Genomic DNA, 26,709 nt, shown 5'->3' with positions numbered 1-26,709 from the left:
ACTACAAGGATTACAAGTTTTTCCCTTTAATTGCCTTCAAGTATAAAAAAATATATTTTTTTTTTTTTATTTATGGTGAAGTTGGTGTAGCTTTAGACACAACGCATTGCATCATGTCTGTCAAACGAATGTCAATGTGTCAGTAAAAAACTGTTGTGAGTTGTGTTTAATATTTTGTAAGTTTGTTTACCAAGAAGTAGAGGATAAACGATTTACAATTTTTTTATTGAATAGAATTAGTATGACTGGTGAAACCGAAGGATCTGTAAATACAGGACATTCTCTACTCCCGACCGGCGACAAATTAATTAATTTTGTGGATAATCGGTCCTGCAGCAAACCAGCGAAACGGGTATGTTTATAAATATTTATTGCTAATAACGTAATGAGTAATGACAGAAAAATTGAAGGTAATATTTGTTGTTTTAATATGGAATGATTTCAATAATTTAGATCTTAGTTGGAGTGAAGTGGTTGTGTTTAATCAATTGTGATACATTTTTAATTTGTAAATGAGCACAAATAGAAAACTGTGATCTTCAAATTGGGTGTCAGTGAAAGCAAACAATAGTATTATAAATTGATAAACTATGCATTCTTAGAAGTATAATAATTCGTGAGAATAATTAAAACACTGAAAATGACTGTCATTCCACGGTTCACTGTGAATGGAATTAAATGAAGCCTAATAGTGCACAAGAATTTCAATTTATTTCAAATACTCTTCATATCTATTTTGGCATCATTGAGATCATGACATCAGCTTAAAATATCAATTTTTATTTCAGTTGTATCAGTCATAAAAAAATTAGATAAGTTAAAATGCTTAGTAAAATCAGCACAACTATTGTTTTAAAATTTGAGTGATGGAAACTAAAGGTACTGGCCTGAGGATAATATTGAAAAAAAAATTAATCATATACAGAGTGTCCCAAAAAAAAAGACGAGTCCATAGCTCCCTTATTTATTGGAGGATGTTAATAGGCCACAAAATGGCCTATAAAATCATGTATAGCCAATAAATCCACCCATAAATAAGAGAGCTATGGACTCGTCTTTTTTTTGAGACACCTGCATAAAGAAACTTAATTTTTTTGAGATTTTTGTTTAAGTAGTTTGTTTTGCAAATATTACGTATTTCTTTTATTCAGATAAAATATATATTCTTTTAATTCCATTAAAAAAGTTTTTTTCCATTGATTTTAGTGTTAGAAGTGTCACTTTTTCTCACCAAGTTATGACGTCATTAACTTTTTTAAACTGTTTGGTTTTAATCCATGAATGAACGTTATACATATTCTACAAAGAAGTGATTTATTAAAATGAAAATTAAAATAACAATTAGAACAATTAGTAACATTAAAACCACCTTTCTTTAGTCCACTAGTAATTTCAGGATCTTTATCTGAATCACTCATTTGCACTTTAATTGAGACTGACGTAAAACTGACACAAAAGATAATTTCAATAAACATATGTATAACGTTTCCTTAGTTACCACAACTGGCCACCGGACTTGACCAAAATGGAAAAACATAAAATTACAGTTAAAATAGGTTTTGATTTAATGAAGTTTAAAAAAACTTTAGAGACAACTCGTGTTAGCGGGCTTTTTTTTCACGCGTGTGGATTATTCAACTCGCCTACGGCTCGTTTACTGAACTTCCACACTTATGAAAAAAAGTAGCAGTTCTAACACACGTTGTTTAAATAACTATATTGTGATTTACAAAATTATCCCTTGGACCAGAATTTCTATTTTTAATCGTCTCAGTTTTGTATATGTATACAACTTCCTGACAGAAATGTGGAGAGAGTGGTAGGGTATAAATTGTGTACATCCCAAAACAGGAAGAGCTTGATGAGTAAACATTTTTCTGGCTGTAGACGTTTTCTTAGGGCAAGCGTTATAATATAAATATATTTGTATCACAACTAACTAAAATGACAAAACTTAAATGGAAAATCCAGGATTTGATAGTTTTTTAACTTTCAGGTTTGTTTATGATGTTAAAATTTTTATTGTGCAATGAAATATAATGTTAATATTGCAAATACATTTTTAAAAGGTAGATAAGGAACGTTGAGGATTTTAAAAAGTGAGTAAATAATTATGTTGCACAAAGCGATAAACTAAAGTGTTTACTTTACAAAGTTGTGTGAAAATGGGAGATTTATTAAAAAAAAATTATTGCAGTGAAAACAATAGTATGTAGGTATCTGGAAAATAAAAAAAAATATTAACAATAACAAGATAAATTATTGAAATAAAAAAGTCAAAAAGCTTTCAGTAGACGCTTCATGATTATTGATTTTAACTAAATCACTGTGTTATGGAAGTCCACGTAATAAATTTAATCACGAATAGAACTCACTAAAATAAAAAATAAAAATTTTATAATTTTTTCTGTAAATTCTTCAAAACAAGAATTAAAATTAAATATAATTTAAACCCTAAAATTCATACCTGCTCACGTGTTTACACATCCATTGATAACGAAACACGAAAAAAAAATAGGCGATTAAAATAAAATAAAAAATGAAAAACAATAAAAATTGTTAGTATCAGAACAGCGATCGTCTTTCTTTAAAAAACTGTATAAACATGTAGTTTTTATCGAAGGTAAAATAACAAGATCTAATTTTTTTATCGGATAAATTTTTCAATTTTACGAAAACTTTTTGCTTTTATTCAAAGGTTAAACCCTCGAGCTAAAGCTCTCGGGCCTAACCAAAATAAAAATGCCCAAATTCAACTGGTAAAATTGTGTAGAGCAAAAATGTTTAAGTGAAAATTGGGAAATTTATCAGATGTAAAAAATTAGGTCGTGTTATTTTTTTCAAGATAGGTAATTATTTATTTATGATATAGTTATTAAAAACACAATTATTAAAAACAATTTGAGAATCTTTTGGCAGATGACAGAGTAGCAGGACGTTTTAATCGCGATAAACATTTTTGATTGGATGAAAGCAAGCGCTCTGATTGGCTGACCACGCACGTTTGATGTAAGTGGGAAGTAATCGCACAAAAACATTTTCACTCACTGTTTGGTTTCAATTGATGATTATTCCAAATTATCTGTTAGAAAAATGTAACGAAAAATATTTTATTAAAAAAAGATCAATACATAGTAAAAAAAAATATTTTAAAGAGTTCTGTTGGTGATTAAATTTATTAGGTGGACTTCCATAACACCCGGTATCCCTGCAATAAGAAAAGAAGGAAAAAAAAACAATTTGAATAGTTAAAGTGTGCATTAAGCAATAAAGATATGTATTCTAAAAATTTCAAAGATTGAAAATGCGATTTTTGAAATTATGCAAAACTTCCACAGACAAAAAATATTGCAAGAAAGTTATGTCAGATTTAGGAAACAGACACCGATCAGATGGTTTTTTTTTTTTGTGAATAACATTTAGTAATTAAAAATTAAAGAAGCCAAATAGAAGGTAGTGTTTGTTGATATTTTACTGATTTTTAATTTTCATAATAGCAAGATAAAATGTATTGATGTATTCTCAGGTTTACGTTATTTTTAAGTGAATATTCTACAAAAAAGCGAGGCAATAAATACCCTAACATCCAGCGTTGAAATATTTTTTTGTGAATTATTTTCGTTTTTGCAAGCGCAAATAAAACACAAGCAAATGTGAGTAATTGAAAATTGATTAAATATTAGAATTCGCGTATCATCGATTATCTGTTATAATAACGAATCAATCCAGAAAATCGTGTTAGAACTAAATCAAAAGAACTGTTAAACTGTAAACTACTGTTGGTTGCTAATCGCAACGATCAGCGAAATTTAAGGAGCCGAATTAATAATTAACAGTGTGATATTCATCTTGTTTTAACATATCCTAGATTGCGAACCGTTTTAATAACCATGACACTAGCTTCATTATGAATATGCAATCAGCGACCATAATTATAGCGATATGCATACCCAATTTGTGCAAATATGCATACGTCGAGGAAGAGCTTGTAAGGCGGATATTCTTCCTGTTAATTTTATTTTGGACGATGATGCCTCCTGTCGAAGATATTGCCGTAGCAAGTGGCAATAGGAAAATGAAATTTTCAACTCAATTCATTTGAGAGAATTGTACAAAGTGTCTATAAAACAACGTATATCAAGAGTCCTGTGAAATTGTGAGGCTCTATAATTTTATTGTGTCGAACTATGTTGCCGTCAAATCAGATGTCAAATGTTAAATTATTAAATCTTGGCGTCAGTTGTGATTTCGACGTCTTAGTTGTTTTGCTTGTGATTTTCTTGAATTTTTCCATATTCTAATTACTTTTCATCAACAACAGTCTTCGTTAAAAACGTGTCATTAATAGACTTACATACATAACCCCTGTTTTTCTATTTGGGACCACAATATGCTACAGAGCGGCACAAATCAAATATATTCGAATTCCACAAGACTCTTGATATAATTACATTCTTTTATAGACACTTTGTACGTTATTAATTATTAGCAATCACAGTGCACTGAACATGTCTCGTAATTAATCTTTAAATCCTTGCTCTGTTAATTTCGAAACATTCATCTTAAATATTTGTATTGATGATTATCACTTATCAACATTTTTCTCGTTTTCATTGTCTCCAATTAGTTTTCTGAGTGCTCTGAGTTTTGAAAAGAAACTTGTTCGTACCGAATTGACGAGTGCACCGGTTGAGACAATGGTGAAAAAATTTCAATTCAATAGCCTATTTGTTGTAATTATGGTTGTAACCACACAACAATGTCGAAATAGTGTGAACTGATAAATTCATTTTAGTCGTGTTTAATTATGTACTTCACGGTAACATGGCCACATTAGTTCTGGCGGTTATGTACTGTTACACATTTTACATTCAGATTGGTGTTCCTATTAGATTCTTCTCTTGTTTAATGATGTTTACTTTCCATTTTACGTAAAAGTTTTGTGTAAGTCGAAATTCGCATTTTCATGGAAATTAAACAGATTTGTTGTGTAACGACGAATAACATTAATTTTTTTTTTTGCACTCGTCGCCATTCCATCCATAACTAACGAAAACTTCCCGAAGTAACTAAAAATTTGCGATCTTTTATCAAAACATTCCAAACAATTCGACACGGAAGGTCGAGAATTGTTCGAAAAATTTTTCGATCGGTTCGTTGTTGTAATAATCAATTTTTTCCGTCGAAATAACCGGGCCAATTCGAGCTTTATGTAACATGTAAGTACATAACATCGCACATGCAATCCAGTTCTTGCATTTCTGCACAAATTCTGCACGGTTTTCTATTTGAAAGTAAGTGCAAGTAAATTTATTTGATGGAGAAAGGGATGTGCTACCAATTATGACTAGTCGTAGAAAGACGTTTAATTAGTTCACTTGATCAAAAGCACCTGCTCTGTGAAAACTACACCGAGTTTATTCTGCACACGCCTGGTCGATAGCTTTCAGTGTGATTGATTGTTTGTTTATGAAGAATGTGCTTCTGACAGTGCACCGTTCAGTTTTGTTTATTTATTTATTGTTTTTTTTTTTTTTGTTGGCTTCGGTGTTTTTACTTTCTATGTTTTCCAGTCTTCTTTATTGTGGTGGTGTCTTGCATGAAACAGACTATTTCGGACCAGCTTCGAGACGCAACGGATATTTTTATTCGAAAATGACAAACTCGCAGGTAAGTTTTCAAAGTTTTTATATAAATCTTTAAATAGACGACAAATTCGATTTAGTTTTTGGTATTATTTATTTATAAACAGTGTTTCAAATAACAATCTGATCAAAACCAGGAAACATACAACTAATAATTTTCAATCGAAGAAAAAACCAAAAAAGATCAAAATAAAAAAATAAAATTGATCGAAACTCTTTGAACTAAAGAGAATTAACTTCTGGACCACTTGGAATTAGAAATTAAAAAAAGCAATGCTAATACATTTTTTATCACATTTTTTAAATTATAATAGTTATTTATGCAACAAGTGAGTAAAGTAATACTTTTTATTACGAGAAGGAAAATTTGCCGCACGAGCGCAGCGAGTGCGCAAATCCACCGAGTAAAAAAAAGATACTTTACTAATGAGTTGCATACAAAAATTTTTTGGCGCCCGTAAGTTTAGATAACAATTTTTTCGACACTCTCAAAATTTGAAAATTTTCTCCTGTGTGAACCCGTGGGCCTTTAAAACGCTCGTTTTATTCGCGTTTTAAATTGGCCCACTCATGCCAAAAAAATCCCAATTTACATACGAACTCGTTAAAAAAACTACTAATTATGAATGAAAAATTTTATAATTGCGTTAAAAAATGTCACGCTACGGCACTTTTTTTAACGCAAAATGCGTGCAAAAATGAACCACTATGGCACTTTTTTTAACGCTTCTTGACCGATTGACGGACGTTAAAAAAATGTTTTAATTTCATTTAAATTGTTATCGTTTCGGTATCTGTTTTATTTACAGCTAATTAAATTTCTTTACTGAATTTATTATGAATAGTGGCCAAATTTTTCAATAGTTTTATTTCCAATTAAGACATTTATACGGGGTGATCAAATAGGACTGTTTAAGTTGGTAACACTGAATTGTATTTTAAATCATATAACAGGAGTAACTTTCGGTTGTTGATGGCTTGTCGTTGTTAATGCTATACCTACATCAGATATTTGTCAAATAAACCAACAAAACATACCCGGTTGCAGTGTTATAAATAACCGAAATAGAAAATTTTCTTAATTGTACTGCCAACTTAAACAGTCCTTTTTGATCACCCGGTATTTAGGCTTTGTAAATAAATGTGTTCTATAAATTGATCAATTCGAGCGAAGTTTCCTGTGAAAACACGAACGGAAACGTTAAGAAAAATTGGTAATTAAATTAAAGGCCGATCGTTTCGACATCGCGTTCGTTCAATATATTCATATTTTGTAATTATGACATTACATCATTAACGTACCCTTTCTAACAATGAAACAATATGAAAAGTCAGACTATAGAAATTTAAATTATGACAAAATTAAATTTATTATGCGGGGTTATGCAGCAAAATTCTTTCTTCACATGTCTTGCGAGTTCTTTATTGATAGTAAATAACACAGTAATGAGTTGGTTACATCTTCAAGTTGCAACATGTCGGTTAATTGTTGGGTAATTTATTTATCATTGAAAACAGATAAGAAAAGAATACTTCAAAGGAAACAAAATTGTTAGAATAAATAAAACGAAATATGTAATAACAAATTCGCCCAGTTGCAACCTCGACTTCGTCTCGGTCTTCAATCTCTGGGCTTAGCACAAAAAGACTCTCTTCTACTCTTAATGATGTACTTACGTAATCTACTATTTTTTTTTCTTGTAAATAAAGGTACTATCTAAAGTGTAGCAATTTTTATTTGTAGAAATGACAGCTGTTGAAAAAAAAACTGAATTTTATCAAAATTTTGAGATTGAAATATGTACTTATTAATAAAATATGAACGCGGCATCCAATCAGAAAGATCCTGTGCTACATCCTAGATAATGTTGTAAGGAATATGTGGTATAAATTTCATCAAAATCGGTTTAGTAGATCTCGAGATATTTTATCCACCAGTTTGAAAAAAGTAGTTTCCAGAAAAACGCAAAATAAATAAGTACCGCGTTAGTGAACATGTTAAAATAGTTATTTATGCAACAAGTGAGTAAAGTAATACTTTTTTTACGAGAAGGAAAATTTGCCGCACGAGCGCAGCGAGTGCGCAAATCCGCCGAGTAAAAAAAGCTACTTTACTAACGAGTTGCATACAAAAATTTTTTGGCGCCCGTAAGTTTAGATAGCAATTTATTCGACACTCAAAATTTGAAAATTTTCTCCTGTGTGAACCCGTGAACCTTTAAAACGCTCGTTTTACTCGTGTTTTAAATTGGCCTACTCATGCCAAAAAAAAAATCCCAATTTACATACAAACTCGTTAAAAAAACTACTAATTATGAATGAAAAATTTTATAATTGCGTTAAAAAATGACACGCTGCGGCACTTTTTTAACGCAAAGTGCGTGCAAAAATGAACCGCTATGGCACTTTTTTAACGCTTCTTGACCGATTCAAAAATCATATATTTTATGAACGCAAACGCATATTTAAACATGTTTAAACGCTTAAAATATGCTCGAATGTATAAATATGTAAATAGGTGAAGCCAAAAAATCGATTTTTTGAAAATCTCAAGGTGGTGTGACCACGTAAATGTTGACCGTTGTGACAGTTGAAAGAAGAGACAAAAAAGTAATGTTCTATTATGGCCATTCAAATCGCCGGACGGAAGTCCTATTGAAGATTTGTAGAAATTCTTGGCCAACATTTTTTAGACATTTCTAAAAAAATGATGTAAACCAATCATTACTCTCATTAATTAATGACAATTATTAAAAATCTCCCTTTGAAGTTTTTCTTGACTTCAAAAAAGCAGGGAAATTGCATTATCGAGTCAAAAGTTGGGTTATATTCAATAAAGGCCAGTTCACACATATTTGACAGTTAAATGTCAGTTGCGGCCAAGATTTCCTGTCCGCAATTGTACTTTTTTAATTCATTCCGTAATTATTTTATTCTGTAGTATAAAATAAACAGATTTATTTATTAAATATTGCTCTAAAATTCTGCCCAATTTCACTTGAAAATTCCTGCTAAAAAGTTTATTAAAACGATCCAAAGTTTTTATCATGTAGGTAAATACCTATGGCCAGCGTTAAAAAAAAGACACCGTATAAATAATTAAATATAGTCCAATTTTTACCCTTTTGAGGTGACGTCACAATTTCCTTCCTCGCTTTCTCTTTATTGAAACGACAGAAACAGAAAAAAACAAAAAAAAAAGGCACGTTTAGTTATTGATGGTCACTTTGAGGTTATGTTATGCTCCTGTCCTGTCCTTCTTTCACTTATTACATTGATTACAAACATAATTTGACACATTTATAGTTATTTATGATCAATTCAAATTTGTTTCTGATCCTAGCTCAAACATACGTAAAGTTACTAGATAATGACGTCATCGCAAAAGGGTAAAAATTGGACTATATCTACAAATTTTTGTCAATTTTTTTTCTATATACAGGTGTACTTAAAATACGTGTGTTAATTTTAATCAGTGGAAGAACTCGCCAATTTATGAAACTTTTCTCTATTACCATTTTGTAAAATTCAAAAGTTTTCCAAGGTTTTTTGCCCCCCAATTTTTGCCGGACGAGCTATTTTGTGTGATTAACTAGTCTCAATTTTTTTGTAACCATGAGAATTTTCATTTTTATTTCATTTTTTTCTATAACAATGACAAGGTTCCTTTTCTATCACAACAGAACGTTTTTGTCCTTTTTGATGACTAATTTATTCCACATTTTAAATCAATTTTTCGTAAAAATTTCAAATAGCAAAAACGTTTCATTTAACAAGCTCTGTTGCGTGTTAAAATTAACACACGCATTTTAGATACACCCCGTATAATTACAGCGAACATGGTTAATCATTTTTGGACGCACTGCACAAAATTTAATGTAAATACATAATGTTGTTTAATTTGTAAGTCTGCTAATTTTGTACATTTAGTTTTGAATTGGACTTACTGATTAAATAAATAATAATGAAATAGTTTTGAATTTAATTGAAATTTTTTATTATTATTTTTATTTTTTACAAGTCATTCGGTAAAAAAGCGTACAATTCAGCAATAATATCGAAAACCGGAAATAAAAGTAGTCAAAACCGCAGTACATTTTGTATTCAAATCTTTGTTGTTTTTATTTATCTCAGTTGTAAATTTTGGAAGGAATTAGGTGACATTTTGATAAAATAAAATTGGAGTGCTTTGATTTGAAACTTATCAAATACTCGTATTTACACTGTTACGTAATATTAATTTACAGTCGTACAAACCCCGATTTATCTAATGCAACGGTACGAATTCAATTTGAATGAGAAACGAAAGATGGGAACATTCTCAAAGGTTCAATTCTCACCACATGTAAAGATGCGGCAGATGTCGAAATCAATTAACAATAATAACGAACGAAATCTGCCGGTTTAAATTAACACAAAAAAATGCACATTTTTTCCGGTCGATTAAGTTTAAAAATAGTTATTAGAGTTGATAAAAATTTAGATGGAGCAATTTGAGGAAATTCATTAACATCGTACAACAGATGCCACCCGAGCGGTCGCCTTGTTACCAACTATTTGTTCAGAGATTTAGGTCATAATGAATTGAGCAATCAATAATTCTTAAATGTACTCCCGAAACAGGATCGATAATTATATGCGATTTTGTGGTGCATCAATAAACATCGCAATGGTACGAACGAACAAAATACTCCATTTACCGTTTCTGTTGCACGTTTTAATCTCTAGTTCCTTCTAAACATGTTGTTTTCTTTGATAGACGAGTCCTCTCCTAATTACATAAAATTTAATAATTAGCAAGTGTAATAAAAGTACTGAGTCATAACAGTCGGGTCAAAATAGCGCTCGCTTATCTAAGTGTTAAATGCTCACAACAGTATTCCACATGTACCACAACAAAATTTTTATCTGTGGAATTGACATTGATAAGAGATAATAATATTCCAACAAATGTCTTTGCTCGACACGTTGAATATTTATGTGTAATATGCAAATGTGCATGTCCAGTTTGTGGTTTTAACCAGTGTTAAATAATGATAATATTGTGCGTTCGCGGAGAAAGAGAAATTTGAAATGTCAACAACCCCTAAGGTACTGTTACGATTCTGATCTTGGAATTTGCAAATAGATTGTTAATTAGTAAAGTACCATCGGAAAGTGTAACGATTCGATTTTACACCATGAAACTGACAGTTTCGTTGTTTCATATTTTTGCGGTGAAGTTGTCCAAGTGGTGGCGTAAGTATAAGAGTTGCAACTATTTTGAAAAATTGCTACGGACCTCTGTGAAGTTATCATATTATTTTCATTCCACACGAGATGTACATAATTAATAATTAGTTTTAATGCAGTTATGATGTCATTTTACTAGTGGGAGTAATTTAGCCTACATTTCACACAAACAGTCATTTGAACAGTAATAATTTATTTGACAAGTTATTTGCCTAAATGATAATACATTTGTTTATACAGGATGTCATTAGATCATCGAGTACTGCTAATGTTTTCCGTTACGTGGAAATATTTTAGGAAAAAGTCTTCACATTCCCTGTTACTTTGGTATTTTTATCGAACTTACATGACATGTTTTTTTTAACTTCCTTATTTTCGTACAGCTCTGATCAAACTTTTTTGAGGCTTGTGTTATTTTCTGTGACACGTTTTCAGGTATGGTTTCGTGGAGTTCGCAGTTCCAAATTCCGCCACGTCTATGGCGAACCAGCCAAGAGAGAAAAATGTTACGACAACATTAACATAACGAAAAACGCACACGATTCCCAGTTCTGCGCGGTCAATCCGAAATTTGTCGCTTTGGTAACTGAAGTCGCCGGAGGTGGAGCCTTCATTGTCATCCCCGTAGAAAATGTACGCATTGTTTATCAATCTCTCATCATCAATATCTCTTCAAATGTTGTTTTGCAGACGGGAAGACTGGATTTTAACGCTAGTCGAGTGACAGGACACACAGGACCGGTGCTGGATATAAAATGGAATCCTTTCAATGACAACGTGATCGCGTCCTGTTCGGACGATTGCACTGTAAATACCTTTGGTAGAGTAAATCTTGTTCTTTTTCGAATTCTTGTGCGTTTGTAGATAAAGCTGTGGCACATCCCTGACGGGGGTTTGTCCATGCATTTGACAGAATGGTTGGTAGAACTGCAAGGACACAAGAGACGAGTCGCTTACATAGAATGGCATCCCACCGCGGAAAATATACTTTTCAGCGCCGGATTCGACCACTTGGTGAGTACCTTCGATAGAATTAATATAAAAGAAAGTACCGTTTCTTTCGCTTTCTTCTCTAATCCGTTGATTCATAATTATAAGTCGTCAATTACTTACTTACAGGTGATCATATGGGACATAGAAAAAGGTGAAACCGTAAACGTAATAGACTGTCATCCAGATGTGATTTACTCCATGTCCCTGAACCGCGACGGAAGCCTGCTCGCTACAACATGCAAAGATAAGAAATTGAGAGTGATCGAACCAAGAAGCGGCATCGTTAAGAGCGTGAGTTGACAGATCACAAAAATATTTTATTAAGAAATAAGAATCAAGTAGGTGTGTGTGTCAAAATGTCAAATTAATGACGTTAGTGCTCAGTCGGTAATGATTTTTCAGGAGATGATCTGTCATTCGGGTTCGAAAGCTAGCAAGGTGACGTTTTTGGGTACAAGCGGCCGTCTGCTCACGACTGGATTTTCGAGACATTCGGACCGTCAGTATTCGATTTGGGATCAAAACGATTTGAGTAAGCCGTTGACGACCGACACGATTGACAGTTCTTCAGGTGTGGTGTTTCCGTTCTACGACATCGACACCAACATCGTGTTCCTGGCCGGGAAGGGCGACGGAAACATCAGATATTACGAGATCACCGACGAAGCACCCTACATCCACTTTCTCAGCCAGTTTCTTTCTGGAAATCCTCAGGTGAGCCGATTTGGAAAAGTGGCACCCGCTTTCCGTATTCGCCGAATAGAAAACACGTTCGATATTCTCGACTGCAGTGTTTTCTAGAAATTACGTTTGTTTGTTATGTAGGGCGCCGGATTAAGGACGGTTACTTTCTACCGAGTTCACGCGAACGTCCATTTTTAAACCTGAAATTTATGTTTGAAAAATGCACATCGGAGAATGACGTCATGCTAATTGGAATGGTCTGAGGCTCCTTGGTACCAATTCGCAGATAAATGGTAAAATAGCGCTTAGGAAATTACGTTTTTTAATTTGAAGGAATGCTCGATGCTGAAATTACTTCATGTTGGCTAACTGCGTGGGGTTAGGTACTTCGATTTTTGAAACAGTATTTATAGGATGACATTCTGAACAAGATGACGTCCAAAGAGAGGGTTCAGAAGTGGTAACTCCCAACAACTCCAAATACACCAATAAAAATGTTGACACGTGTATTCTGTTAACATTTACAGACTTAATTAGCTGATGAGAGCAAAGTTGTTCCCGAAAATGTGTTAATGTTTTTATGAGCGTGTGTTGCTGTTGATAGGTTTATTGTTTTTAAGATTTCAATGAAAACCGTGGAGCTGGACAAGAAATAAGAATCCATTGGATTGACAAAAAAGAACGAAACTAAAAATCTCGATTTGCGCTTGATGATCTTATTTTGAACGTGTCTCCATTTCAGAGAGGCCTCGGTTTCATGCCGAAGCGCGGCTTGAACATCCACAACTGCGAAATCTTCCGCTTCTACAAGCTGCACGCCATCAAAGGCATCTGCGAACCGATCGCCATGATCGTCCCACGAAAGAGCGACCAATTCCACGAAGACCTCTACCCCGACACTGCCGCCCCCAAACCCGCTCTCTCCGCCGAAGAATGGATCAGAGGCGTGAACGCCAATCCGCTCTTGATGTCGATGAAGACGGGCGTCAACGTGACGACGTACAAACCGCGAGTGTACAAACCGACAGCACCTGCCGTCGCCTCGCAAAACAACAAAATGAAATTTGCATTCCTCTCCACCGAAACCATTCCCGACTACAGACGTAAAGACTTGATCGAAGAAAAGAACCACAAAACCACCACGAACCAGACGACGAAGTTCCAACAGTTGCAGCAAAAATTCGGACACGTGGATATCAACAACGACATTCCGCTGATGAAAGAGATCAACAGTCTGGGTGATAACATTAGCACGGAGCACGATGTGAGTGTTTTGGTTGGATGAGGGACGTGGTGATTGATTGTCGTTTGTTTGCAGTTGAAGGTGGCGTACAAACAGCAGTCGGAAGAGTTGAGAAAAGTGAAGAAGCAGTTGGCGCACAGCGAAAGAAGAGTGAAGGAGTTAGAAGAACAGCTGAGGAAGCTGCAACACTAGTAACTTATTTTTTTACCCAAATTTTCGTAGTTTTCGGACGTAATAATTTGCTGTACACTTTTGTTAGGGATATAATTATGTTAAATCGTTACCATTTAAGTTAATTTTAATTCTGTTCGTTATTGTTTAATGTGATAATGTAAATGTGTAAGTTATGTTAGTGTGTCTTTTATGTTAATGGATTTTTCGAGTCGAGCACGAACTTACTAAATTGAAAGGACTAGGATTTTTAAAGCACTTCTTCGATTAAAATCAACCGAGAAATTGCTCTCCAAGGAATAAAAAACGTTCCAGCTTATTACAACTTTGTGAATCACGGTCAGTCCTGATTGCAAATTCTGTTAATTATTGTTACGTGCTTTAAGAAGCGTTTATATTTTTGCAGCCAAATCAGTATTTTAGTATCTCGATAGTGTCCATGTAGCTTTTTATAATACATTGTTAAAGGGATGACAGTGCAGAGGGCAGGAATATATAAACGCACAAGCAGTATTAAGTCACATAATCTTTATTGTAAAACTACGACCAACTTTTATTTCACTTACGTTACGTTTCTGATCAAGTGTGCTTAACAACAAAATATTTTAAGAGTACTTGAATGAACATTCATGTTAGCTTTAAGAAGGTTTCGAAAGGTTGCTCATCAACACTTTTGAACACCTTCTGGCTTTTTGTACCTTTACAGTTGCTTTTTACGTTGTAACAAAATGAAAATAAAATTCATCCAAATAAGTCGTTCTTTAAAAAAATATAATACAAACAAAACATTTACAAACATTTCATATTACAATCGAATCTACCTTATCACTAATGTCGCGAGTTTATAAACTAGTAGTCCTAACGAAGCGAACAAGAGAAAACTGCCGGGTTTTGTAAAACTGGATGCGTTGCAACCGTCCCCGGAACATGTGAACACGCAAGTTCTGTACAACAAGATGTCACCTGGTTGTTTGACGTAGTTGCAGTAGTTTCCCAAATCGAGGGAGGAACAAAATCTTTTGGCACCGATTCCTCCTACAAAGTACAAAAAACACTTCAGCTGGAATTGTTACGATAGCATGGTAAATGAGGAGGATTTTGGAAGAGTTATGTGTTATTCAGTAATGCCCGTAACAGATTGAGAACGTCCACAAAAATGAGAAATGAGAATGTTTCTTAGCAAGAGATTCATAAAATGCCGATGATTGTGATTTCACTGTTGTGGTTTTAAAATGGGTAGAAAATATGTACCATCGAGTGTCTGTTGTTTGAACCAATGGAGAAAATCTGTCCGCATCTTTAGTTGTCGCCCATTATATTGTCTGACCCTCCGTTGACCCCGCATTGCGCATTTAGACTGGACTTCGTCATTACGGGTGTTTAAATAGTGAATAATTATGTGAAGCAATGATAACCCTCAGATTCTAGTTCAGTTTTAATAATGGCTTATTTATTATTATTTGATCAAATCCAACATCCAATAATAGGATAAAAGAAAGCAAAAAAAAAATCAGGAAATTTTTTCCCGAAAAAGTTAGGTTAAGTACAATATTTTCTGAACGAAAAACTCAAAAATATTTAAAAATAATATGTAGTCATTTAATAAACTGTATTGATAACATAATTACATAACATTTTTTATTTAAACCCAAAATGTTATGTAAGTAGGTATTTAAGTTGATTAATTATATTTTTTTTTACAATGCAAAAATTTCCGATAATAATGCGGAATCTGGAAAAGTGCCCCGAATGCTGCCAGCGTTTCCACGTTGGATGGCAAGGGAAATCCTCTCAAAAAGGAATTTCTTTGATTTTGAATTGCCTGATTCCGCGATAAGTCGGTTTCGATGACATTAATGAAGTCGATGGTTTCTTTGCACCAAGGGCCTAAGGTTTCAAAGGCTAAAGCTTTAAATATGTAGTTGGACTGGCTACACGAACGAGTGTAGCCTTTAATAGTTGAGATTATTAATCGCCTATTAACAAACGAGTTGATTACAAAATTTTTTCGTTGACCGCAAACTTTTTTTTTGTGACAAAATTTCAAATTAAAGCCAAATCAAAACCAATTTAATCTTTTCCGATAAAGATGAGACCTTATAAAATACCTTCATCCTTTTTGTGTCTTCAGGGTAGGCCATTTTAAAATTTTTCAACACTTTCTATTCACATTTCCACAAAGAGTGTCAGAAGACGTCAACTCCATTCACATTCAATTTCACGTAAAAATCACGGTTGCTAAGAAAACCTAGTTACCTTTGAAAAATATGACATGCGAATTATAACCAAAAAGGTCGGCTTTTAAAAAAGTGAATTCGGAATTGTGCAGTTATGGAGCTATAAAATATAGAAAACCCTGCTGCACTACCTGCTGCAGTGTTGGTAAGTGCAAACAATGCATGTTCGAGGTTGTTTATACATCAAAACGTCAAAATCGCAAAAATCGTTGATTAATGAAAAATAGTGTGTTAATGAGGTCCATTAATACACTATATTTTACACAAAATAATTCATTAATATTGAAATGAACAAGCGGTCAACGGAAAAATAAATAAAGTAAATAATTTACCATTAGTATTTTTTTTACTATTGAGTTGGTAGCACTTTCCCCGCCGATTACTAGATTATTAAAATTGAAAGCGTCGTTGGTTTTCTATCCCTGTTAATTTGGTTTTGACATTATCGTTGGAATCGCTTTGTGTTTATTTTCTTGTTCTAGTATTTGGAATTTTTTTGTTTCATGTACGAAAAGTGTAAAAAAAAACTGTCACAACTTTAATAACGGTGTCCGTGATACGGTCCATTGTGCTCAGGATATTTTTTCCTCAAAATAAAGTAATGACGGTTTCACATGTTTAGTAAATTTTTGACATAACATAAAGCTCACTTTAGTAGATAATCCACGCCTACCACAATACCACTTATTCTGAATTGCACTGTATAATGTTTCCTGTTTCTGTCATCTGTTATAATTTTTGTCAAAATGAGCGACTCCGACAAAAGTATTTTGACGCCACCTGAAATTAGGAAATCAAATTCGATATTGCTTCATTTGCTGATTCTCTAATTTGTAAACGATTAATAATAATAATTAAACACCCACTTTTCTTTTAACGTTTTTAATACATTTGGGAATACAAAATCACTGCTCAAATAAAAACAGTGGCGTGCAGTCGTTTATTAATTTTTTTAAAATAAGCGCCTACGCCTGTCTATTGTCAAACACGGAATTGTCATCCGAATGAACGACATATGACAAAACGTCACAACAATAATAAAAAATGAAGCATTTTAAGCTTATGGCGTTAGTTTTTGGATATTGTATTGTGGATAGTTTGAAATAAGAGACATTTTACCAATATCTGATCCATAACGATACTAGACCTGAATAAAATATGATAAAAGGCAATAATGATTTGTTAATGTCTAAGTTGAGTTTCCCAAAATTTCCCACAGCTAAACGTAGATAGAGCAACATATACTTTACCAAACGCCTCGAGACCAGCTTCAATAAATTGTACAAATCAAATGTTAAATAATGATGTAAACAATTTACCATCCAGACTGGTCGATTTGACACAATACTGAGCTTCAAACACGTCGTCGCAGCTCTGTGGTTCCATGCCACCTGCATGGATCATTCCATCTGAACAGTCTATTGTTTGATGAGCCGCACATCGATAGCACGAAATAGATGAAGCTTTATGGCCACCACATTATCCCAAGCAGTAGGTAATGAAAAAGAGATGAATGCAAGTGTTAGTAGACGTAGTGGATGAAGACGACGAAGTTTGACAATGTTAGAGCGGCGTTGTTAGTAAAAGGTAAGTTCCCCAGCAGACCAGCCAAATGCCTTACAGTCTAGGAGACGGTACCTTCAAATCTGCCTATGTGTTTGATGCAGTATTGTGCATCGTACACGTTGTCACATGGCTCAGGTTTAATGTCAATGTCGCTAGTGAGCCACTCGTTGCATTGAAATGGTTTTGTGGGATCACTACCCGAACACTGGTAGCAATCTAGTGTTAGAGCTAAACAAAACAATAGATAATAATTGCTGAAAACAAGTTCAACAACGCAAATTTCACAAAATACCAAATTTCAATTACATATGTTTTTTTTGTAATCAAGCGAAACAAAATTTGATACATCGTGTAGAGAAGGAAACGTTTACAAAAAGTTCTGATTAAAATGAATGAGGAAATACCTACATCTGTAAAAAAAATGATAAGATTATAAAGAAAAATTTGTGACATAAGAGATAAAAAATCGAATAAAAGCAATTACGAAACTAAAGACAAATTACAGTGGTTACAATGGTTGTGGAGAATTAAGGAAGATAAATAAAAGTGGAACAATGAAAATAACAGTTCGAGAAACTATTTGAAAAGATAAATGGGCCTAAAATTAAAGAGATTAAGAAGAAGCAGAGTGAATATCTAAACTGTATTTCAGAAAAGCGAACATTTATTTCGGAAAACATATACTGTAACTCAAATTAGTAAATTCTACGGTGCGATCAATTAAAAAATAAATCGAGTCGGCGTGTTACCTATGGCAACCCATGCTATAGCATAGGCTCCAAAGCAAACTCGATTTATTTTTTAAATGATCGCTCGGTATTTAAGAAAGCATCAATTGTAATTTAGATTAGTAAATAAAATTAGGAATAGGACACGGTATAAACCAAATATTATAAATTATTTATTATTATTATTTTTTTTTAATGGAAAAGAGTTATTGTGGAAAAATGGAGTGGGACAAGAAGGAAAGTATCGGCATGAGAATATCTATACAAACCGATGGGATAGATAAAAAGTAGCAAAAAGACACAATAGTAATTTATTATACGAGTTTTATAAGACACCATTTTGTCGCACCCGTTTTTTAGCGCAGCGGGGAGTGCTATCGTGTGTTCCAATAAAAACTCACTCGCAGTAAGCCATGACTATAGAGATAGATAGACTGGTCATGTCGATTTTAGGATCACTGGAAGTAGTTCATTTGTTACTTACAAATTTTCATCATATTGTGAGTGACAGATAACCTATAAATTTACTTTAGTAGTTCATTTCACATCTGGTACTAAGACAGACTTCACTTTTGTCATGACTTGCTGCGAGTGAGTTTTTTGTGGAACACACGATATAAAGCAAACAAGTGCAACAAAATGGCTTATAAAAGGAGTGTAATTTTTCTATTTTGCCCGTTTTAAATTTTAAATAAAAAAAAGTTCAAAACATAATGCTAGGAAAATTAATTTGGCAGATATAGCGGGTTGGTAACACTGGTAACTAGACAAACAATTGCATGTTTTGAATTTAAAGTGTCGTGAAGTACAGTGATCACCTATATAGCAAACCTTTGATTTTATATTACATAAATATATTATATTACATATTAATATAAAATCAAAGGCAATACTCACTGTGAGTTATTACCAACATTAAAAAAAGTGAATGTTCCTGAAACCGGTATCGAAAAGAACTCCTTTTCGAAACCCGTTTGAGTGTTATACTGACAATGTTAAAGGTGCAAAATAAAAATAAAGAATATTCTGAACGAACTAAACACCTGTTAAAACAATGGAAGGGAAAAAAAAAGATAAGTATGCTAGGACAATAATAAGTGTAGTCAAAGACGATAGTGAAAAAAAGAGAATATGTAATTAAATACATAAATGATACAGAGTATTGAAGAGAAAAAAATGTCTGAAAACATTTCAAAAGAATGTAAAAAAATGTGTAGGCACACGGAGAATTAAATATATACAGGCTGTTTGATGAAAAATGCCTCAACCCATAACTTTGTTATTTATTACCCGATTTCAATGAACAAAAAAATCAAAGATATGGTTTTTCAAGCGCTACAAAACAGCCGTAAATTTTTTTTTTTTTTTGCGTTATTTCAATAGCTAACGATAGTCAACTTTTTTTTTTTAAATGGACACATGTAGTTTTTTAGGCTTGGTCTGGTAAGGTTTTTTTTCTGCATCTAATGATGTATTGAAAATTATCATTTGGTTCATAGCTAACTGAAAAAAAAAAAACATTTTTTTGTGGTTCAGCTTATTATAAAATTTTTAAGAGTGCCGTGAAAAACAATCGGAACACAAAGTACGATAAATGTCATCTAAACGTCAGCTTAGAAGCTTTCATCTGCTTTTTAAAATTTTTTTTATTTAAGTATAAAATAACATTGTCAGTCATGCAGGATAGCAGTCATTTAACTATTATTTTATGTTCGAGTGTAATAAAAATCGTAATTAGTCCAAAACAAAAAGTTAATAGAAAAAATAATCATAATTTAAAAAAAAAATTTTTTAAATTATTATTTATGTTTTCCAAGAAAATAATAATAAAACTCTTCAAGATTGCACCTGAAAATTTTCAAACTCACACTTGACATTTGTTGCTATTTGTATTTGTATTTGTATTCCAATTGTTTTTCACGGCACACTTGAAAATTTCATAATAAACTGAACCACAATTAAAAATTGTTTTATTTTTTTTTCAGTCAGCTATGAACCAAACGATAACTTTTAATACATCGTTAGATTCAGAAAAAAAAACTTTATCAGACTGAGCCTAAAAAACTACATTTGGCAATTTAAAAAAAAGAAGTTGACTGACGTAAGCTACTGAAAATAACGCCAAAAAAAAATTATTTTATGGCTGCTTCGTAGCGCATGAAAAACCATATCTTCGGTTTTATTGTTCATTGAAATCGGATAATAAATAAAAAAGTTATGGGTTGAGGCGTTTTTTATCAAACAGCCTATATATATATATATTATAGGTACTTAGCTTCTTTGTTAATGTTCTAAATTTGAAATGGTTTTAGAAAACCTGAAAGACCAATTTATTTTATAAGAAAAATACTCCATACTGATTAAACACTATTTTAGAAAAGACCCAGTAATGTAATAATCTCCAGAAAAAAGAAAAATTGAAAAAAATGTCAAGATTTTTTGGAGTATTATTTATTAAAACAGCCATTTTAAAATAACACCGTACACGCCAACTGGCTTATTTACTGAACCAAAAAGATAAGAATGTGCACATTGATTTTTGATGATTCACGCTTTTACAATTGCGGAATGTTTTATTCAACTGAAAATAGCTGATTTATCTACTTCGGTCGTTCAACCAAAAACTGTGATTACAAATCATTTTTGTGTATCTGAATTTCATCAAAAATAAAAATGTAAATGCACCTGACGGCTCTGTTTTTGGTATAATTAAACATTGCACCTTTGAAGTACAGATCATAATTTTAGGCAGCGATAATTTTATAGTTATCTAGCAAGCACGGGTTTCGGGCACGACGAACTTGCGAGGAGTGCCATGAAGGAGTAAGTGCTACAAAATGCCTTATAAAATAGATATCATATATGTACTATTTTGTCCCTTTTTTGCCCTTTTTAAATGAAAAATCTCAGTTTTAAAATGTGGGGTGTTTTATGGTGGTTGGTAACACAAATGTTACAGTGGAGCATTTGAAAGTTCATTTTGAAGTTATTGTTTTAGCGTGATTTGGCGTTTGGCATTTGATGTTTGACACTGAAAGTTACCAACTTTAAAAATGTAAATTGTACTGGTCTATTACAGCACTCAAATCAGCTATTAACGCACTCTTTTGAGTGCTGTAATAGCTTTGTTATAAACGCAAAACAGAAAAAATATTATTACTTTTCCCGTAGGTAAATGAACATAGAAAGATGTATCTAAATACATAATTCAAATAAAATAATAACTAAACTAAATATTTAGTATTTACGATGTTAAAAATAACCGACAAATTTTAACTTTACCTACATTAATTAAGCTTCAATTTTGGCCAAATGTTTATTTCTGTTTTAATTGCGCGGTCCAAAATAATGCATCGGAATTAATTACCGATTGACTAACTCGAACTTCTCTCCTATTGATGCTAATGAATAATTTAACGTTGCCTCCTGTCCTCTTTAATGCATTTGTAGAACGTCAAAGACACATCAGCAATGTCAGCATAGATGAAAGGAGAGGGCACAATTTCGCCTCCCACTAAATACTAACAGAATCCAGAGGGAAGTTAAAACGCAAACGAAAACTTTTAAAAGTTCAACTATTAGGTCCTCAAAGCTCAAACTTTGCACTTTGAACCTGTGTCATCATTGAATTTTGATTCTGTAAAAGTTGTTGTGGTATAATACAGACGGTGTCGTGTTCAGTAACGTCAAATAAGTTAGAAATGTTCTGTTTATTTGAAAAATAATATAAAAATAAGTCATGATTGTCTCACTCGGTGAATCGATTTAATCAAAAAACAACTACCTAATAAATGTCTGCACTAAATGGCTGAAACGTGTTTGCATATGTATATAACAACGACAACGAATAATATTCTGCAATAGTCCATTAGGTGGGTGTATCATGAAGTTCACTGCATTAAGCTTAATTTAAGGTAATTTATCTTCACACATCTACAGCGAAACGCTGAAATGTTTCCACAAGCTTGATCGAGAAAAAAATCAAACAAAAGTAATCCAAATTCTCGGTATTTTTGCATTTTTAAAGTAATAAAATGTCAAACCCATGTTCTGCTAAATTTTTTCAACAGTGAAATTAAATTGGAAGGAGTGTTATAAAATGCAAATAAAATCGATCAAGGACCTATACGTACGTAGTGTGCCAAGTCTAAGGGTCATTTCAGAGACAAAAAGCTATCAATGAGGACGAAGCAGTCCAGAAATTGCAGTGATAACAAATATTAATTACCTAATGGTCACATCTTGGCAAGTTTACGTGTTTACGGTTTTTAGACATTATTCATTATTTTAAGAGTAGGTATTTCATGTGTTTTTAAATAAATAATAAAGTAACAAAATTACTTGGGTGTTAATAGTTATTTATGCAACGAGTTTTTGTGTAAATTGGGCTTTTCTAATTGCACGAGCGTAGCGAGGGCAATTAGAAAAGACCAATTCACCCAGAAACGAGTTGCATACAAAATTTTATTGTTTGAAACGACGTCCCTGAAGCTTTCAAATCTTTTAAAAATGGTTTCGCATTTGCTTTTGACAGTTTTGACAAATTTTTCAAGACCTGTCAGAAGTGTAACGTTGAATGTGTTGTCTAGGGCAACGGTTCGTTATCTTCTCATTTTGCTTTAGGGCAGTTAAGAGGCAGTTTACAAAGGAGAAAAATGAGAATTTATGACAGTTGAAAACAATAAAATATTTTTACCAATTTGTTCCAAATATACAGCATTCACGATTGTTTCAAATTCGGACTGTCTATGAAAATCTGACATTTTAGCTGGCAATAATAATAATCATAAGATTTGGCATAATAAACCTGTTGTATTTTAGGTTATATTGAATTGCACTAAAATACGGAATTGACAACAAGACGAATATTTAATAACGAAACGTCATATGACAGGACCTGACGCCAATCTAACAAAATATCTTGGCCTCCGGCGTGTTTAAAACAATCGTGAACGGCTATAATAATACACTACTTTTTTAATACACGATATCTTTTTCCAGAATAGTAGTTTATTTAACGAGCTCGTGTGTAAATTGGGCTTTTTTTGGCATGAGTGGGCCAGCTTAAAACGTGAGTGAAACGAACGTTTTTTTAAAGACCCACGAGTACCAAAAAAAAGCCCAACGAGTCGAATATAACGTCTTGTTGTTCGCTTAAAATCTTTAAAATTAGCTTGACGTTTCGTTTTGACAAGTTGTGACATTTTGCGACATTTTATCTAGTTGCTTCTCCAGTAATAAACACAGTAAAGTCCATTCAATAAACATCTGGACTGTCAAAATCAAAATTGCAGTTGTTAGGTTGGTTAAATCACTAGTTATTTTCATATTGCCCGGTTGTTATCTATGATTTTTAAATTTTTCAAACTATTCATTTGTTTAAATTGACATTGTCAAATAAATTGCAAAATTATTGAAGTGTTTTTTGTAAAAGGGTTAAAATGGAAAGTTCAAAACGAACTAGGGTGGTTCTATTAGCGCGAGAGAAGAGGGCCATAAGAAATTATTATGAGGAACAAACAAAAAAGTGATAATAACGGGAAGAAATTACAAATTTGTGCCAAAGCCGCTCCAGTATTGTTAACTAAGAATTGGTGTTCGTTCTTGTGATTCACAAATCAAAATTTTGGAGAGATAAGTTTTAATCAAGTGTTAAATAATTTTCTTCTGAATAAATGAAACAGATTAGTTTATTTTGGATGATTTTGGTTGTTGTTTAATTTGTTACCTGTTTTCAGTTTGTCGCGTGTTTTTTATAAACTTTATTAAATTGCTCTCATTCATTTAGATGCTGTATTTCGCTTCAAGTGTTCGAAGCAATGAATGATTCAAAACATTTTTAGTTCAATGATTAAAAATGAAAACATAACCTAAATATATTTTTGATGTCAGTACACTCTAGTGAAAAATTTTTATATCCAAGTACAGTCAAAACAAGCATTTTATTTAAAATTTAATTTTGACAGTCCAGGAGTTTTTTGAATTTACTATATAATACAAGATATACTCAATCTTTGCACTGAAAGCAAATGTCATTTGCTACTCATCCAAAAAATATAATCAATATTCAGTAGCAGTTTTTTGTGTTGGAAAATAAAATTTTATTATACTTTTCGTCTCGGACCCACGACTGTGAACTGTCGAATTTCCAGAGGTCCGTGGTCCGTGGATCAGAGTTTCGGAACCACTGTACTAAATTATAGACGAACCACAAAACAAACATGAATTGATTGAAAAGAATTTTTAATAGAGAACATCTACAGTAGCAAAATCCTAAAGTGATTCAGTAAATAAACAATACTAATAATGAAGCAACCACGAAGTTATTGGTTATTTATTAATGCTCGAGATCAATTTACATTAAATAATTTATAAAGCAGGTTTCCGGTAAGCTCATTCCACCTTACAAAAGGCAAATAACAGTTACAAACGTACAAAAAAGGATCAAATTCGATAATTCGAAACTTTTCTCTTTCCACAAACACCAAAGGTTGTTTCGCTTGTTTACAAAGTGTCACTTTTCTATGTGGGGTAAATACTACAACACCAGAAATAAATACTACAAAAAAACTTACAGGTACGGATGTAGAGTGCAAATGTCACCAAAAAAATGTACAACTTCATGTCGATATTTCGAATTTCTTTTAAAAAAGCAACGATCAATTTCGACAGTGAGTCATTTAACCACACCTCCACAACACAAATGAAAACGTTGAGTTGTCCACAGGTGGTCAACGAGCGGTGGGATTAACATTCGTTCTCTTCGGTGAAAGGTAGGTGAGACGATGGAGTTGAACGCATGGTCGACGAGAGTGTTGCCGCATTTCGACGCTTGGCTCAGGATGGGGGTCGTAGTTCGTAGTCTTGGCAACATTTTTAGTGTCTCTTACTACACGATGACGAATTGCAAGAAGTTATTGTTTATTTTAAAAGATAACTCGAGCACAATCAATTGGCATTTAGAGTAGAATTCAAATTTTCTAGTGGATCACGTCAGTTGAAAATTTAATGGACTAGGTACTCGGCGTTCACCACCATATCATTACACTCTTTTAATTTCCTTACGACAAATACACTTTATTAATAAACTAAAACTGATAGCGGTGCTGGCGAAACGCACGTCAGTTTTAGTTTGATAATAAAGTGTAGTTAGGCGCACGGGGTTACCACGATCCCAAGCATTTTTAATTTCACTGTATCTTTTGTATGCCACTTCTTATAGGTCTGTGAATTGACGTCGTAATCGTGTAGAACTTTGAGAAATGTGAGTTGTATCGATCACTACAAAGCAGCGATTATTGTTTTTTTTTCTAAAAAAATTGTCCCATTTGCACCCCATGCGACCAATTTTGCGACTTTGACGAAGTAAAGTATTTCCCTTGATTTTCGGCAATTTCAGAGTTTCAATGAATCAAATCGACAAAATAGCATTGTAAAGCTCAGAAAAAATACCTTCATGTAATTTTATATGGGTGAAGACCGACGAAGGACGAAGGTCAAAAGACAACATGAGAATTCAAAGAGGAGTTCGCCTAATTTTACAGGGAAAAATACCATTTTTGCTAAAACCCCTGAAATGGAGATTAGAAAGTACATCCGCAGAAGAAAAACTGAAACTAACCACCCCCCCACCCCCCCAACGTATCTCAGATGAGGTGATATTTTTGTCCTAAAAAAAGGAAAAACTGCAACAATTGTGCAAAACCCATTTGGAATCTTCTTGTGTGTTGATTATATAGGGTAAATTTTCTTTTCATATAATTAACTACCATACATTTTTCGTTTAAATTTTCTGTCTAAAAAAAGTAGGGTTAGCTTTATTTTTCAATAACACCCGTAATAATCTATATCAACTTGCTATATTTTAGACAACTGTTACCAAAGGTCCAAAGAACATATTTCAGGTACTACAATTTAAAAAAAAACACACACAATTTAAGAAAAAATGGGGATGGGATCAAAATCACCCCACGCGCCTTACTGTGTAAGCCGATTTGGGCGCGCCTAACTAAAGGTTAAAAAGTGTTAAATATGTTTTATATCCCGTAAAATAAGAATACGAACAATCAATGTGACAATTTTTATTACACATATTATAAATAATCATTGCTTTATTGAATATTACCTAAATTCGCTAAAGATGCTTGTATGTTGGGTTGCCTATCTATTTTATTTTTAAATAAAAAATTGTAAAAACGATGTTGATTGTA

At 32.8% G+C, this 26,709-nt stretch overlaps 2 protein-coding genes across 6 annotated transcripts; one reads left to right on the top strand and one right to left on the bottom strand.

Annotated features, from left to right (window-relative positions):
* The first annotated feature begins 38 nt into the window (after positions 1-38).
* On the top strand, positions 39-14,721 carry LOC138136708 (coronin-2B-like). Of its 5 annotated transcripts, XM_069055995.1 has the most exons (10): positions 155-176; positions 235-352; positions 5,574-5,670; positions 11,313-11,510; positions 11,568-11,684; positions 11,742-11,891; positions 11,997-12,161; positions 12,273-12,584; positions 13,297-13,818; positions 13,873-14,721. In XM_069055995.1, exons 3-10 carry the CDS (start codon positions 5,656-5,658, stop codon positions 13,987-13,989), a joined length of 1,596 nt encoding a protein of 531 aa, XP_068912096.1. In that variant the 5' UTR covers positions 155-176; positions 235-352; positions 5,574-5,655; the 3' UTR covers positions 13,990-14,721. The 5 variants fall into 5 exon arrangements, with proteins under 5 accessions (XP_068912091.1, XP_068912096.1, XP_068912092.1 ...); XM_069055990.1 differs by lacking the exon at positions 5,574-5,670 and having other exon boundaries at positions 39-176; XM_069055991.1 differs by lacking the exons at positions 155-176; positions 5,574-5,670 and having other exon boundaries at positions 194-352.
* bou (boudin) lies at positions 14,477-25,278 on the bottom strand. Its single transcript, XM_069055999.1, has 4 exons — positions 25,075-25,278; positions 17,844-17,999; positions 17,525-17,668; positions 14,477-15,003 (listed from the first exon to the last, which is right to left on the bottom strand). The coding sequence occupies exons 1-4, from the start codon at positions 25,121-25,123 to the stop codon at positions 14,786-14,788; spliced, it is 567 nt and encodes a 188-aa protein (XP_068912100.1). The 5' UTR covers positions 25,124-25,278; the 3' UTR covers positions 14,477-14,785.
* Between the last annotated feature and the right edge of the window lie 1,431 nt (positions 25,279-26,709).

The sequence above is a fragment of the Tenebrio molitor genome, chromosome 8, assembly GCF_963966145.1.
Source record: "Tenebrio molitor chromosome 8, icTenMoli1.1, whole genome shotgun sequence".
NCBI classification, from domain to species: domain Eukaryota; kingdom Metazoa; phylum Arthropoda; class Insecta; order Coleoptera; family Tenebrionidae; genus Tenebrio; species Tenebrio molitor.
This window is presented reverse-complemented; position numbering and strand designations above follow the sequence as displayed.

Bases quoted from the DNA above. Each gene is read 5' to 3' on its own strand.
- LOC138136708 (XM_069055990.1), top strand. From the start codon at position 242: ATGACTGGTGAAACCGAAGGATCTGTAAATACAGGACATTCTCTACTC. The intron at 11,892-11,996 runs GTGAGTACCTTC...ACTTACTTACAG, and splicing joins GCGCCGGATTCGACCACTTG to GTGATCATATGGGACATAGA. The intron at 12,162-12,272 runs GTGAGTTGACAG...ATGATTTTTCAG, and splicing joins GAAGCGGCATCGTTAAGAGC to GAGATGATCTGTCATTCGGG.
- bou (XM_069055999.1), bottom strand. From the start codon at position 25,123: ATGAAGTTGTACATTTTTTTGGTGACATTTGCACTCTACATCCGTACC. The intron at 18,000-25,074 runs GTAAGTTTTTTT...TGTTTTGTTTAG, and splicing joins TGCACTCTACATCCGTACCT to CTCTAACACTAGATTGCTAC. The intron at 17,669-17,843 runs GTACCGTCTCCT...GTGGCCATAAAG, and splicing joins ACACATAGGCAGATTTGAAG to CTTCATCTATTTCGTGCTAT.